The following is a 16410-nucleotide window of genomic DNA, read 5'->3' as shown; positions in this document are numbered from 1 at the left end:
CACCAAGGGACATGTAATGTAATGCTGCTTGTTACATTTTAGAAACAGTGGAAAAATTGAAAAATGCTTTCAAGAGACTGTTGCAGAGGTCCATTCTTTAACTAACGTAACTATATCAGAGAATGCGTATTTGATGCGTTCTAAAGGCATTTTTTGAATTTCCAGAGACACACACTTTGGACAAAAGTTATGGTTGAAACCCAACTTAAAACTAGGATTGTTGTATCATAATTGTTTACATTGGAGCACTGTTTATTGATGAATTATGAAGCATCAATCTGTGTTAAATATGCAGTTTGGTTTTCCTTTCTTGGGGAAAAAGATAATGAATCCATCTCAAGTGAATAAACCGTTTTATTTACAAGTGCCATTTATTTACAAGAGCCACCTTTCATTCTGAATGTCAAACATCATTCCTGTTTATATAAACGTCATGTACAAGATCAAATGGCAGGTGTCACTATCTTACAAGCAAAGGCATTGTAGTCCGCATCACTTCCTGCCTTTCCCTTTAGTCCCAACAGAGCCTTAGCCTCAGTTCCGGCTGCTGCCTGAAGGAGCCTGGTTGTGGTTTTGGCGGTGATCAGCAGGCCTGGTCCTCTGATCCGACTGATGATGTCCAGTGTGACAAGGATCATGTGTGCAGTTTCATGAGGGAAGACGTTTTCTCTTGTGAGGCGGCACATCATCATGATCTCCTCCTTTTCTTTTCTGTCCCGACAAATCGTCATGCTCAATCTTCATCTTACTTAACCCCTCAGTTCCTCTGGTCTGGGTGGAGGTGGTGGTGGTGCAGAGATGTAGGTCGGTGCGATGGGTTTGGTTGTTTTTTCTCCCCTCAGCAAGAGATAGAGGATTCTGCTGGACGGGGTTGAAGGGCCACTGAAGCCGCTGGGGCGGCTTCAGTGGCGGCTTCAGGGGCGGCTGGGGCGGCTTCAGTGGCGGCTGGGGCGGTTTCAGTAGCGGCTGGGGCGGCTTCAGGGCCGGCTCATGCTCGGTTGGTGAAGCTGGCAGCTTCAGGGGCGGCTGGGGCGGCTTCAGGGGCGGTTGGGGCGGCTTCAGGGTCGACTGGGGCGGCTTAAGGGTCGGCTGGGGCGGCTTCAGTGGCGGCTGGGGTGGCTTCAGTGGCGACTGGGGCGGCGTCAGGGGCGGCTGGGGCTGCTTCGGTGGCCGCTGGGGCGGCTTCAGGGGCGGCTGGGGCGGCTTCAGGGGCCCACACTTAGCTGTGCCCTTGCCAGAAGTCGGGATTTTCTTCTGACATATTTTCCTCAATTGAAGACAGTACTTGACACTGCAAGAAAATGAATCTTTTCATTAGATCATCATTTCATGTCCAAGACGTATTGTAAGGACCTGTACATGAACTGTATCCGCAGTAACAAAGGTATGAGTGGAATAATCATATTGTTGACTTACTCGTGACTTTTATGTTCCATGCTGGTGATGTGGCGCATGCTGATGAAGCTGTGCTCCAGCACCTGACTAGGTGTGATCCTTTTGTCGGGATCAAGCTGAAGCATCGCCTTCAGCATGTCCACAAACATTTGGCCGTCGGCTTTCTCTGCAACTTCATCTGCAGCGTTGAGACTAGTGATGGGTCGGGTCTAAAACACAAACATGTCGTTCGGTTAGTTCCAGTACTGAATAAAAAAACACCTCTCTTAAGAATGATCTTAAAGAAGACATACTTCCAAGAGGTCGTCCAGGGAGGTGAACCACCAACGCCTGTTCTCTATTGGCCTTATCCCCGTCTCTTTGCAGTACTCCTCTGGTGTCTGTTCAGAAAGTGGTGTGGTTAGCAGAGTGCATCAGACTCACACAAGCGTTAAGAGGGAACCAAATATGTTATAGCAAGGCAGACATGAGATCGAGAGAGAGATATTTGAATATAACAAGCGGATTTAGGTCGGCACCTTCAGTTTCCAGACGGAGGTGGTGGAGTCGACGTGTCTCGTGAAGAAATGTGGAGTTTTACATCCATGGTTGAGCATGGTGTTGGGTAGCTGACCCTGAGTCTCCATGATTTGTGTGATCTGAAAATACAACACAACTTAAAATTCCTTCACAGTCCAGGTGAGGTACTACTTATTTATCCTAATATTATGTACATGTCATGCCCTAAAAGGGTTGGGGTTAGGGTTGGATTCTGCTCTGAACTGTTCACCCCTGTGACTACTAAAGTGTTTTGGTAGTAGATAATGACTGGGTTAGGGTTAGGGTTAATTTTCATTTCTGAGTTAACTTACCCATTAAGATAATAATAAAGAGACAGTGCTTTTTGAAGTAGTATCTGTACCATTTCATATTCACCCAATCCAGGGTAGAGGTGGGACCTGAGGTACATCCTAGCAGCCATGCAGCCCAGTGACCACATGTCTATGGCCTCTGTGAAGGGATGCCCCAGCAGGATCTCTGGGGATCTGACAGAGGAGCAACAACCACGATCACATAAACCATGCAAAATATGTGGGTTGTTTTGAAGGACACCTTAATAACTCTTACTGCTACATTTGTGTGAATGGATAAAGACTGGATGTTTTCTTCTCAGTTAAAATGTTTTTTTAGTTAATAATACGCCACTAAGATCCGTCATGGTTCCAGATGCTCACCGGTATGAAAGGGCCTGAAGGTGGGAACCCAACTTGGCAGCTGACACCTCAAACGCCAGTCCGAAGTCGATCAATTTCACCCTGAGGGGCTCCCGTAGGTGATCGACCAACATGACGTTGTCCAACTTGAGGTCTGAGTGGACAATCCCTGCAAACTTCAGGTGTTTGAGCGCATGGGCAAGCTGAAAGTTCATTTCATAAAAATGTCAACAATGTTCCACCTGCATATATTTCCATACTGTTTGTCAGTGCACAAAGGAAAACAGGTGGACACACACCTGCTGCACAATTGATCTAATCTCTTTCAGGAGGACAGGTCTGGAACCTCGTTCCCTCGTGAAATCAAGGAGACTTTTGTCCAGGTGCTCAAACTCCAGGCAAATGTGTCCTCTGTCAAGGAAGGACTGGTACCACTGGACAAAGTAGAATTTGTCCAACAATCTCAATTTCTTCAGAGCAGCCACCTGGAGATAAATGGCAGGCCACAGGAACATTGTATATCAGCTTGATGTAAACTTAAACAAGGAAGTATGTGAACATATGGATTGCAGATGGTATTATTCAAACTGGGATCAGCGCACAGATTTGTTTCTTACCTCTTTATTCGCTGAGTTTATATTAGAGGGCTGCAGTTTTATCATTTTGATGGCCACAGTCTTGTTGTCCTCCAGTCTTATGCACTTAACAACTTTTCCGAATGATCCCTGTCCGAGAAGAGACTGCACCTCGTAGTTAGAGGAGCCGGAGGTAAGAGGCATTCCTGGATCCACCTGGTTCTCCTGGGAAGGTGTGGAAGCCATGTTGCCTCAATCAATGCCGTTAAAATGAAGAAAAATGCACAAAGTGTGTTGTAGGTTCGAGAGCAAAAGATGAAATCCCGGGACAAATATATAGTTTGTGACGCTTTCAAATTCTGTCAATCCTTGTAACCATAAACACTATTGTTAATGTTATAACGGTAATGTTTTATCCTGAGTATGTTGGTCTATTTATTATAACAGGATAACACAGACAACTCAACCGCCTTCTTCAATCTCAAACATCATAGGCAATGAGGCAGATAAAGGTCTCAACTGTAACCTTTGATATTCTGTCAAGCCTGGTAACCGTGGCAACTATTATTGTTATGATTTTAAAATCAAGTTATTTTTTTATCCTGCGTATGTTGGTTTATTTGTAATAACAGGATTACATGAACGACTAAACTGACTTCCTCAAAATTATGAATTATTATAATAAAGGGCTGACGCAGATACAGGCTTCAATTGTATTCTGTCAAGCCTGGTAGCCGTTGGCCGGTGTCATTGCTGCCGGTGGCTCTGTTGTAAAGTCCGCCGGGAATGGCGTGTCTAGTAACCCGGTTCTGTGGTTGTTAGCGGCCCGGTGGCTCTGTGATCGGTGGAAGGTTCACTGGTCCTTCATTTTTAAAGAGAGTGTGTGTGTGTGTGTGTGTGTGTGTGTGTGTATCTTAAAAAGTCCCAAGTTGCTCTGTCTCTGTCTCACTAAACTTTATTTAAAACATTTTATATTATTATTATAGAAGTTATGTTTTCACCTGTGTATATTGGTTTATTTTTAATGACAGGTTTGAAAAAATAAACTTGGCAAAGGGATGGTGCAGATGCAGAAAATGGTCTGGCTGATTGTTTCCCCTCATATTTCTACTATAACAACTAACCCATCATGTAAATGATTGTGGAAGAGTTACACACTCTCTGACTGCAGTTTGATTTATTACTCACACCGTAACAGAGTCATACACGGACTTAGAGCACCCCCAACTGGGAGACAACACTGACAGAGAGAGACAAAGTCAAGCACTGTACTGATGCAAACACAACTTGTACATTCACATAAATGAGGCCTCTGCACATACAGTAGCTAACACTCATTGTATGGTGTAAGTAGCCCTTCACTCTCTATTTGTTTCCCTCCCCCTCTCTGCACTTAGACACTTCACACTCCTTATGTGTGTGTTATGTAGCTTATAGTGTTTGTGTAATGCAGTTAGAGCAAAGCAAATGTGTTCCCACACGTGGTCCACACAAAAGTGTTTCTCCTCCTGAACACGTGTGCATGAGATGTGTGCGTGCGTGTGACAGTATGTGCGCACGGACTGGCAGTGGTTACACACTGGCACGGAATCCGGGCTGCTGTGATTGTGGTGCTGATGGGTAGATTGTGCAATCAGTGGTGGGACTGCACAGCAGAGAGAAAACTAGAGCCTGTAGCATGGACAGGGTGAGTTACAGCTCTGCTCCCAATTTACTATAAAAAGCTTTTCATCATATTTCTATTCAGATATTTCTGATTTGCTTTGTTTTGATATTTTTTCCCCTGTCAACAATAAGACTGCAAATATGAATAAGCGGAGAATTTTTTTAATTTTCATGTCAAATACAAATGTGTAGTTTTGTCCGGAAAAACCCCAGACTCCAGATCTCAAATGTACTCACTTTACAAGGACATAAAAAACATAAATCTTCACCTTTAAGAGCCAGCAAATTGTTCAGAAAACTCATAGTCAAATAAAGTTGCTGATTACGTCTCATCAAATTCAAATAACTGGTCATTTCGGGCACAAGAAACAGGTTCCAGGGTCTCACAATGAAGACTAGATCTACAGCACGTGTGTGTGTGTGAGAGTTTATATTAGCCTCAGTGGGCACACACAAAGATCTGTGGCGCCATGGCCCGCTGGGAGACAGAGTAAGAGAGAGAGAGAGAGTGAGTGAGTGAGTGAGTGTGTATGTGTGTGTGTGTGTGTGTGTGTGAGAGAGAGAGAGAGTGTCTTCTATGGGAAGGGGTCATCAGGAGTGTAGTTGAAGCTGGCATCTAAGAACATGGCCAGAGTTCCCAGGGTGGTGATGATGACAAACAACCACAGGAAGAGACGGTCCACCACCAGAGCAATGAACTGCCAGTCTCCTGTCATCTGCAGGAGAGCACACACACACACACACACACACACACACACACACACACACACTCTCTCTTACTGTAAGCAGAGTCAGCATTGCACTGTACAGTATGTAAGTAATGACACGTGAACATCACTGCGATCTGTTTGAACCACTCTGCTCAGGGGCTGCAGAAAGACAGGCATAGATAACAAGCTGCCTGACAGCCTGGGTCGGTTCATGCCATGTCGTGCACATTTCTCACCGTGTCATCCGTGTCCTGCCTCTTCAGCTGCTCGGCCATGTATGTCACTGCGGAGATGGCCGACTTCAGGTTTGGAGGGAGGATGAGACAGTAGCTGTCAGTGTTCGGGAGCCGCTGGAGCTGCACCGTGCTCTCACACCTAAAAGACAGAATAAAAGAGAGAACTTGGAGAGCGGCAGGCAAAGGAGTAGAAAGAGCCTGGAGACATTATTTAGTCCATAAACTCTATGTTAACATAACATACTACATCAATATAACTAAGTAGCAATAACTCAAGATTGATTTAGGACCTTTTGGGAAGATTTTTCTCTCAATTCTCAAGAAACAAGGATAAACTTAACCTCAAGTGAGAGTTGGGACCAGAGGTGGGGGCAAGTGAATTCTGATTGGAACCTTGGATGTGAGGGGTGACAGTTACTTTAAGATGGAAATGGAATAACACATGACAAAATATAACATTGAATACTTTTTTTTTCAAAGGTAAAAAAGTCAAGATTAGAAATATATAAATGGGTCAATAAATTAGACCAAAATAAGATAAACTTATTGAAATTATTGTAAAATTATGAAGGAAATAAATCCAATATATTGAGACAAAAAGTCGTTTTAAGAAAACATTTTAATACGTATCCAGACCAGCAGGGGGCGGTTAACTTCTATCCAGTTCTGCAGGAGATGCAATGCACAGAAAATGTTTTCATAAAAGCACTCTAAAGTGTAAAAACTTTGTTCTCTCAGATTGCAGTGCTTTTCAGTTTAATCATGGGTGCAGTGGAGAAATTATGAATTTACTACGGTCTCATTTCTAAATTATGCAGTTTGTGTTTCGCAGAAATCCAAACTAACATTACACTGGACACATTGTTAGTTGTAGGAAGTCCCGCGAGTCAAGATTGTCCGCTAAAAGAAACGAATGATCCACAAATGCTAAGCCTGTTGTTGTGCAACCAGCACGGCATCGTTCACACACCAGCGCTGACATTATCTGTCCCATGGAGGACGTTCGGTATGGATGCAGGTGTCAGTGTTGCCTCTTAGTCACATACATAACGTGTTGGGTGCCCTCTGGCCACCGACGGGCAGTTTGAAGGCTCTGAGATCTGACTGACAGCGGCACACTCCCTCCACAAAGGGGGGACATTGACACAACACATGGGTCAACACTCGCGCGACGCCGTGACCTGCGACCCCGTCACTCTTACCCCCGCACAGTTGTTCCCTGAGGCAGATGAGCAGCGAGTTAGAGGCTCTTAATGACGATATTTTTGTAGTGCCAAGCCAAGAGGCCTATTGACAGATAGATAGATAGATAGATAGATAGATAGATAGATAGATAGTCAGACAGACAGACAGATAGACAGATAGACAGATAGACAGATTGACAGATAGTTAGATAGATGGATAGATAGACTGACAGACAGATAGATAGATAGATTGTCAGATTGACAGATTGACAGATTGACAGATAGTTAGATAGATGGACAGACAGACAGACAGACAGACAGACAGACAGACAGACAGACAGACAGACAGACAGACAGATAGATAGATTGACAGATAGTTAGATAGATTGATAGATAGATAGACTGACAGCCAGGTAGATAGGTAGATAGATAGATTGTCAGATTGACAGATTGACAGATAGATAGATAGATAGATAGATAGATAGATAGATAGATATAGATAAGTAGGTATAGTAAGGTATAAGCATGTCATATGTAAGGTATCAATATCGTTATGAGATACTAGTGTGAACCGAGATAATCTCCCCATCATTTGCTCATGTGTTCTACTGCATCACAAGCTTCTACCTGAATAGCTTCAGCAGCTTTGGTTTCATCCTTTATCAATATTATATCATTAGTCCTATACTGTATCTATATATCCATCTCTGAAACATTTAGATTTCAAGGATACGTATGTGTCACCTTGTGAAGAAGTCTGGCTCGGCACCACGTCCACCTGTCACATTGACCCCTTCACTACATATCTACATACAGTCCACACGTGTAGTGTACACTGTTGTGCGGTGTGTATTGCGTGTGTGTGTGTGGTTGTTTATTATGTGCAGAGCCTGCAGGAGGTGTCAGAGACGGAGCAGGAGAAGTTACCAGTGTCACAGAAAGATGGCGTGACAACAGATGGGTTGCAGGGTAATAAAAATGAGTGACCACAAGCTTCTGTGTGTGTGTGAGAGAGAGTGCTTGAACGTGTGCATGTCTCTGTGTGTGTGTGTGTGTGTGTGTGTGTGTTTGTGTGTGTGTGTTTGTTTGTGTGTGCGTGTGTGTGTGTGTGTGCTATGTGGTGTTCAATACGTATCATGCATGCCATCTGCATTCCAGAGCTTGTATTCATTACCACAGACAAGGGGCACCTTCTCACTGTGACACACACACACACACACACACACACACACACACACACACGCGCGCTAACACACAAACAGAGCACATACACATATTAATATACATATACTGACTGATATCCTTTTCATAACACTGTACTCACTCAAACACACACCCTTGGGTATTCAAGCTGATTTTCACACACCAGTTAATACTTGTGATAGCAGTTAAATACACAAATGTGTCGACAAAGACAACACCTGCTCTGACTAACCCTCAGAATAACAAGATGAAGAGAGGTGGATGAAAGAAAGACTTGTACATAGGTTGGAAGATGGCGCCCGTTAGCCCTGACCGCCATTTCTTCCATATCAGAAAACGACAAAATCCCCCCCAATCATTCAGCGCTGGTCTTCCCTTTCACTCAACTCCTCTCTATCTATTGTTCACCGCCTGCCTCCGCCTCCACTCTGTGGGATTACCCCCTAATGCCCAACCTAAACAGAGGCTTAGTGAGTGGCGACTGTGGACAGGGGGGCGCAGGGCTTAGCTGGGGCTGAATGTGATGCCTTTGGAAGGGGATGTGAGATGCCCAGCCCTAGGACTGGTTATAGTGCCAGGGCTGGGTGGCGAGGCATAGGCCTACCGGCACATTAACCAGAGTGAGGCCCTGTGTGGTCGGACGGACGCGAACAGCAGAGAACACATCAGGTACATCTTATGATGGAGGATCAGTTTAAGCAGCGACAACTATCATGGCCGAACGGAGAGCCTCGACTAAATAAAAGGTCTATAATTTATAAGACACAGTTGTTAGGCCGCTAATGTTTGGTAACATTACACCAAGTACAGATAATGAAATGAAACAAATGTTTGACGATTTGATTGTTTAGGTATTTCGCCCCAAAACCACAAGAAGTAAACTTGAGTCCATCACATTCTCCCTTTGGGGATCATGCACATCTGTGCAAATTTTATGGCGATCCAATAAATAGTTGTATTAACAGTCATATACCTGAGGCCATGCTATGCGTGCAATTACAAATGAGAGAATCAGATTACGACAAAACACGATAATAATGAGAACAATAATAATAAATGTGTGGAACGTGCATTGAAGTACACTGAGTTTGGTCGTTCTTTGAAGACTGTTAATGCAATGAACAAACCAGTATCATGACTTCATGTTGCTGTCCTGACACATTCTCTGAGCTGCTGTGGCGATGGCTGCAATTCTGCCAAGTCGATAGCACACTGTGTCCTTTACTGGAATAGCTGCTCTGGCAACAGATCCAACGTTCACACTTTGGCCCGAGTGTACAAAGACGATTCATAACTGCGCTGGCTTTTTATTAACATTAATAGAAGGAGCTTCCCCCCGGTGCAGCATTGGGATCAGCACATCTTAGCCTGGAATTGGGCTGAATCAGGATGGACGAGGCCTCGTGCTCATCACTTCTGGCCTCCTATTATTTATTGTTTTTAGTGCTTTTAGTGGTAGTTGTAGCAGTAGTAGTATTACTGATTTAGTGTTTCTTATCAAAACACATTAGCCTGTGTCTCAGGTTGGTTGCGAGCATCCTTCTTCCTCTTTACCCATATTAGAGAATTTCTATGTTTGTTTGGACATTACTGCCACCAACTGTTCATCTGCAGAAGAGCTTCGAACTGGTGTTTCACTGCGCTTCAGGTGAAAGATTGTGCAGTCTACAAACAAAAATGGGAGGCACTCGCAATAACTGCTCCATACACAGGCTTTGACTCCTGGATTTTAAATCCACTCTAAAAGTGGACTAAGGACCAAAAAACTGTGATTTAATCCACCACCTCCAAATTGGTCAGAACACTGCAGAGAAATCGAAAACTTGATCACGTCGCACCCATTTATCACTGGTTACCTGTTTTTTTTTAAGTGATTTTAAAATTTGATTACTTCAATGAAATCACTGAATGACCTTGCACCCCTACCCATAATCTTCATTCAGCTAACCAGGTGTTGCTCTCGGTACCCAGAGCAAGATGAGGTTTCACTCTTTATCTTCTCAGTTTAAATAATATGAGACAAAATGAAACACGCCTCGAGTAGACTCCTTGCTGGTTAATGTCTCTTTACCTGTCTCTCCAGGGCATGACGAGATCAGGGTTGATCTTGCGAAAGAAGTACTCTCCTCCGGTCTGCCGTCCGTTGAAGCTCTGTATCGGCGTGTCTTCGTCAGGCTCCTTTGACATTGGTTCCTCTGGGTTTGGCCTCATCATGCCGATGTACTTGGGCAGGAAGTGGATGAAAACCTGGAAATTTCACAATCATTCAATTCAGGATTCTCAAAAAGCACTGAAAACATGACCGGTGAGTGTATCTGGACTGTTCCGCCCACACCTCACCCTTCGAACCCAGTTTGGCATGATGTGCGTGCTGGGCGTGCGGTGGTGCAGATTGAGGACGACCACGCTCAGGATGACAGAGAAGGTGACCAGGATCATGGTGAACATCACGTAGTTGACGATGATCGGGATGGCGAGGGAGGTCTCGGGGACCCTGTCCGCCAGCAGCAGCATGAAGACAGTCAGAGCGATGAGGACGGAGATGGACAGCGTCATCTTCTCTCCTGCAGGGAGCAGAGACGGAGGATTAATCTTGACAACGCAGCAGCAAGTATTGCTCTGCTAGCTTCTCCTACATAGCGCTGCTTGGCTGTTTATTCCAAGTTTATTAACATCGAATGTATTGCTTGTCCAATTCGCTGCAACCGTGTTTCCCCCCCTGCTGGCCCAGCCCCTCATTTTGTGTGATTGGAAAGAGACCAGACCCCCCCGTGCTTCATTCAGTGGAGCCGTTGCTCCAAATCTGCTTTGAATGGATTGATCAGAAATTCGATGAAACACGGCCGCCATTTAATTAGATATGTTAAAGGTCTTTGATTTCCTGTGAATTAATAATCTGTCACTGCGATGCATATATATCGGCTGACTGAGACTGATAACAGTCCTATTATGATGCCACAACTTGGATTATTATTATTAGTAGCAGTACCAATTTTGTTTTTGCATCCATCCATTATCGATATCACTTATCCTTTGAGGTTGGTAAGGGGAGCTGCAGCCAACCACAGCTGGCGTTTGGTGAGAGGCGGGGTTACATCGTTCATAGGTTGACAGTGAATCAGGGCCAACATGATTTTTTACATTTTATTATATCTAATTTCTCTTAATATTACTTACACATTTTTTACATGTATGTGTATTTGTATATTTATTTCTATTACAGTTTGATATTATGATTTTTTTTTATGTGCGTGACCCTGGACAGGGGGTGGAGTCAGGTTGGTAGATATCTGTGTTTTGCATATTGAAAATAAAATCTAATAAGATCAATGGTTCCCAGGAGATGCGTTCCACATACAGACAGACAGACATAGGTGGCAGTAGTAGACAGATACTGCAGAACAAAAGCATTGATCGCTGTTGTAAAAATCACGTCTCCATGCACCGAACATTCTGCACTTTCTTTGCTTTCCAGGCAATCTACGTTTTTCGACCGGCCCCCCCTGTCAGAGACTCATCAGTCTGTAATCTGACCGCACAAGGCCAAAGATTGACAAAGTGGATTCCTGGTCAAGGTCACTTTCCTTCAATCCATAATAAATCAAAAAAACATCTAATCCCTCAAAGGCTGCTCCAGTCCTGTATAAGACACATGACTATTGCCATGACTTTAGACACTGAATCAAAGGGTAGTCTCACTCCCTAGAACCCCCCCCCCCCCCTCTCCTTGACAGTGATGTGTAGTCACAATGTCGGAGCATATCAGATGTGCAGACCTGCTCCGGGAGGCAGGTAGAAGACAAATATGGCCAGCACGCTGGTGAGGATGCAGGGCATGATGATGTTGATGATGTAGAAAAGAGGCTTCCTCTCTATGATGAGATAGAAGGTGATGTCCTCATACAGGTCCTCCTTCACGTTCTTCCTCGCGGGCTTGTGACAGATGGCCCATTCGCCGCTCTCTTTGGGGAGGAGACAAAGGCGGTGGAAATAAAACACCCGACATTTGTGGATGATATGCCACCCCATAAACCCCCAGTTAAGAGGCCGTCTATATTCCATAAATTGTTATCAACCTCGATAAAACTGTGCACCATTTGGAATCGGTTAGCAATGGCAGCTACTGAGGACACTCGAATTATAATAGCTAATAAGGATAAAAAGTTATTGCGTTTTGATAAGAGAAAAGTGTGATAAAAATGTGATAAAAGTGAACTGAAGTTACTTACCAGTGAAAGCATTCTCATCTATAACAATCTCGTGGATCTCTTTGCCCTCATCGTCCAGGAAGTACTGCAGCTCCACCTCAGAGGCGTCATACGTGTAAGAGCTGAAAACCATGCTGCAGTTCTGCCAGTCAAACGGGAAGTACGCCACCTGCGGGTTGTTGGATGTAAGCAGGCTGTGCGTATTTACTGTAACATTCGCCATGACGCGTCCCCTCTATGACCCCACCAGAAGAACGAGGTTGACTGTACCTCGATGGAGCAGGAGCTGCGGTAGATGGCTGGAGGAAGCCAGTTGACCGTCCCGTCGCTGTACACCAGGACGTTGACGTACAAGGCCACGTCGAACTGACCGTCATTACTGTGGGGGGGAAACAGAAAAGGCCATAATCATTGTAAACTTATTGTAATTATTAATATTAGAAAGCCTATGATAGTAAATGGTAAATGGTTTTGTATTTATATTGCGCTTTTCTAGTCTTGATGACCACTCAAAGTGCTTTACAGTACAGTTTTACATTCACACACACATTCATACAGTGCATCTATTCGCAGCCCTTCGTTATTCTATGGGGGGGCCATTCGGGGCTCAGCATCTTGCCCAAGGACACTTCGGCATGCAGATGGCTCAGACTGGGGATCGAACTGCCGACCTTCAGGTTGGAGGATGACCACTCTACCCCTCAACCACAGCCGCCCCGCGCATAGTATGATTATAATAATCTTTTTTTAATATATCTACATTCACATTATGAGAATCATCATTATTATTAATGTTTTTTTTATAAATGTTATAATTCTTATGTAGAATAGAAATACAAACTCTCTCTCCCTCTCTGCTTTGTCATTCCATTTCATTAACTGGCCTGTGTCCACTGCTCTTGTCCCTGTCCCTGTATAGTTCTGTTGGTGTCTTGCCTGGACACTCACTTGTTTATGAGGTAGATGTCGGGGCGCCACACCTTGTTGGCAGGAATCCTCAGGACATCAATGTTGTCATATTCCTCCGGGTTCCATGACAACCTGTAGTCTGTCCAGGCCTGGAATGGATGGAGAGAGGAAGGAATGAAGGAAGGAAGGAAGGAAAGAGGACGGTGTAATGGGAGACGGGGGGGACAAGAACATGAATAGCCCAGCAGACAAGAAGTGAAATCATTGCTGTCTCTGTCGTTTACATCCTTGTGGCCCCTGCCTTTGATAAGTCACTCAAACCCCACTCATCCTGACACCGACTCTGTCACAAACACTCAGGACACTCTGTATTCTGATTAGCCGGGGCGAGGGACAGAATTGAAAGAGGGAGTCCGGATGAGGCGAGAAATCATTTGCGGTTATAGAAAGTGACAAGTCCATTTGAGGGCCGAGCGACAGAGCCCACAGGAGAGAGGAGTCGGAGTGGCGGAGCGAGGCTCGGTGATGAAGACGAATGTTTACCAGATTCATGAACACGTTGGTTGTCATCTCACCGTTCTTCTCATTCTGTGGCGGGATAGAGAGACACAGAGAAAGAGAGAGAGGGACATAAATATTAGGGATGCCACCATATCTTGTGATGCATGGGAGAGCTGATGACCCTGCAGCAGTCAGCAGCAGTAGTGTGCATGTGTGTGTGTGCGTGTGTGTACTGGAGGATAGCATTTTCGTGATAAAGGCTAACTTGATATCAAGATGGTTCAAAGTCGTTCTTACCAAGCTGACCAGTTGAGAGAGGGTCATCCCGATGCGGACTGTCACCTTGTCCTCCCAGTACCGAGCAGGCCTGACTTTCATGTTGTAGTTCTGGAAGATCTTCTGATGGAGCCCCCGCTCGATCTCTGAGGCTCCTGGATGGAAGAAGTCATAGGCTGCTGTATATCTGCTTTATGATGATGCTCCAAACATATGAGTACTGACTTCACAACAAAACTTTCAGAATCTCAAAACCAATTAAGATTTACAAATTCAAAATAAACGTACAGATGAAATCCACATTTTCACATGTTAAATGCTATGAACAGTGGCAATACCTTTATCATGCTGATCTCCATCCATCCATCCATCATAGTTAAAATTAGATGAGCACACATCATCATCACATAGATACACACACAAACCACAGCATATTTGTTGCCAGGGCATCAATGCGTCTGGCCTGCAGTGGTTAGGGGTTCAATTCCCTCCGGAATGACCAATGCTAAAAATACACTCTGTTCACGTTATGGACTGAGTGATACTTGTGTTTTGTGATTCATATTCAAACAGTGTAGAGCAAATATTGGAGATATCAATATTATTTAATCTGAGAATAAATCCATGATAAATATAAAAAACTGCGCTGAGGCAGAGCAAGAGAAACCGTTATTGGGAAAAAATTGGTTTCTCTTTAGTGCCTAAAAACTCAGTATTGGGAGAAGTGGACAAACTGACGAATTATCATTTAGCCGAATTAAGCTCTTATTTCCAAAAAGTGTCCCTCAGTAGCTGCGGTGGTGGACTGACTGACTCCCCTTCCGAATATGTGACTGAACAAACACGTGGAAAAGACAGAGAAGGACAAAAGAAGCCGGGCAGGTGCTGGTGGTGTACGATGGGAAGCAAAGGTGACTGAGCTAATGTAAATTGATATGCAGCAGGGGGAACGGGATCAAAGGGATGTCTGGGATACCAGCTCCATCGGGGACGGAAATAGCCTCTGATTAACAAACAATGATCTGTTAATATGATTCATTATATGTTCTCGCAGCAGCCTCCTTTTGCTTTTCTTTTGAACGTCCACTACAGGACATTCAATACAGGACTGCTTTCTGTGGGATTTCCCTTCTGTGTGGCTCCTGCTCCGTCGCCATGTCCTCTGCGTGCCGTGCCCTTCTCTTTGGGGAAAACAGATGTAGAGTCAACCCGAACGGGAACAATCCATCACAACCTCTCTGGAGGTCGCAGGAAATTCAGGGAAGCCCGTTTTTTGCTTTCCGCTCCCACTTAGGGTCAAAGTCAAAGCCCTTCAGCCGAGCACAGATAAGAACTAGTCATCGCAAATCGATTCTAATTATGATTTTATCCAAAAAGAAAACCACAGAGGGAGCGGAATCAATAGCAGTTTAGCTGAAATGACAGAATGCAGAGGGACGCTTGTCTCTTATCTGATTATAATGTCACTGTCCCGAGAGCCTCAATCCCTAAGTGTATATGCTAAATGGAGGTGGAGAGGGTTGTGCTCGAAGGTAGCAGTGTTAGGACACACAGAGGAATGGGAACCATGCAGAACAGGTCGCCAGCGGGCACAGGGCAACGGTTTGTTTTCCAAACCCTGACTCGAAGGGGTGGGGAGGGGTCAAAGGTCAAAGTCAAAGGCAGTCAGACACTTTAGTTTTTCTTTCTTCCAATGTCCTTCCATCCCTGACAATTCAAAACCATCCACAAAAACACAGCAAATTACATTTCCTTACCAGTGAAAGTGAGACAAAGGCTGCTGCATACGAGGAGAAGTGTGTTAAATCTCAGGTTAATGTTGAGCTCCATCTTTAATCCTTCCATCATGACAGTTGTGACATCTTCTTCCGCTTTAATGTGCCAGTCGAAGGCCCCTCTCCAGGTTTCACACCACCGCCCCGGCACCTTCACCTGGAACCTATTGTAGATACTCGAATGCGGCTCAGGCAAACAAATGCACACACTGTTCAGCTGACGTCTCTCTCTCTCTCTCTCTCTCTCTCTCTCTCTCTCTCTCTCTCTCTCTCTCTCTCTCTCTCTCTCTCCCTCTCTCTCTCTCCTGTCTCTTCTCCGCTTTGTGCCCACGGCTCCATGGGCAAAACCACGGCCTGATTGGGCGCGCAGCACTGGGAGTGACGAGAGGGCGGAATGTTTTTGTACTGGGAGGCCTGTGGGCCAGGCACCTGTTGGTGCTCACCAATGTGAGGTTGAAGAAGAGGAAGTGGAGGGGGATGGGACGGGGGTAAAGGAGTGGCAGTGGGTTACGGATTGTGACAATGGAGATATTTTTGGGAGGGAGGGGGACCAGTGGGCGGGTCGAGAGCGGAGGTTGTT

At 44.9% G+C, this 16410-nt stretch overlaps 1 protein-coding gene across 1 annotated transcript; it reads right to left on the bottom strand.

Annotated features, from left to right (window-relative positions):
- Positions 1-5403: 5403 nt before the first annotated feature.
- Positions 5404-15997, bottom strand: chrnb1l (cholinergic receptor, nicotinic, beta 1 (muscle) like). The gene is made up of 11 exons (XM_053415652.1): positions 15813-15997; positions 14077-14210; positions 13822-13866; positions 13318-13427; positions 12640-12748; positions 12391-12538; positions 11938-12123; positions 10502-10725; positions 10233-10408; positions 5775-5913; positions 5404-5544 (listed from the first exon to the last, which is right to left on the bottom strand). Exons 1-11 carry the CDS (start codon positions 15901-15903, stop codon positions 5404-5406), a joined length of 1503 nt encoding a protein of 500 aa, XP_053271627.1. The 5' UTR covers positions 15904-15997.
- Positions 15998-16410: the final 413 nt, after the last annotated feature.

The sequence above is a fragment of the Pleuronectes platessa genome, chromosome 23, assembly GCF_947347685.1.
Source record: "Pleuronectes platessa chromosome 23, fPlePla1.1, whole genome shotgun sequence".
NCBI classification, from domain to species: Eukaryota; Metazoa; Chordata; class Actinopteri; order Pleuronectiformes; family Pleuronectidae; genus Pleuronectes; species Pleuronectes platessa.
This window is presented reverse-complemented; position numbering and strand designations above follow the sequence as displayed.

What these genes read in the sequence shown, in the direction of transcription:
- chrnb1l (XM_053415652.1), bottom strand. Translation starts at nt 15,903, where the DNA reads ATGATGGAAGGATTAAAGATGGAGCTCAACATTAACCTGAGATTTAAC. An exon ending in CTACCTGCCTCCCGGAGCAG is followed by an intron (nt 10,726 to 11,937) that starts GTCTGCACATCT and finishes TGCTCCCTGCAG; the next exon opens with GAGAGAAGATGACGCTGTCC. An exon ending in TGCCAAACTGGGTTCGAAGG is followed by an intron (nt 10,409 to 10,501) that starts GTGAGGTGTGGG and finishes TGAAATTTCCAG; the next exon opens with GTTTTCATCCACTTCCTGCC.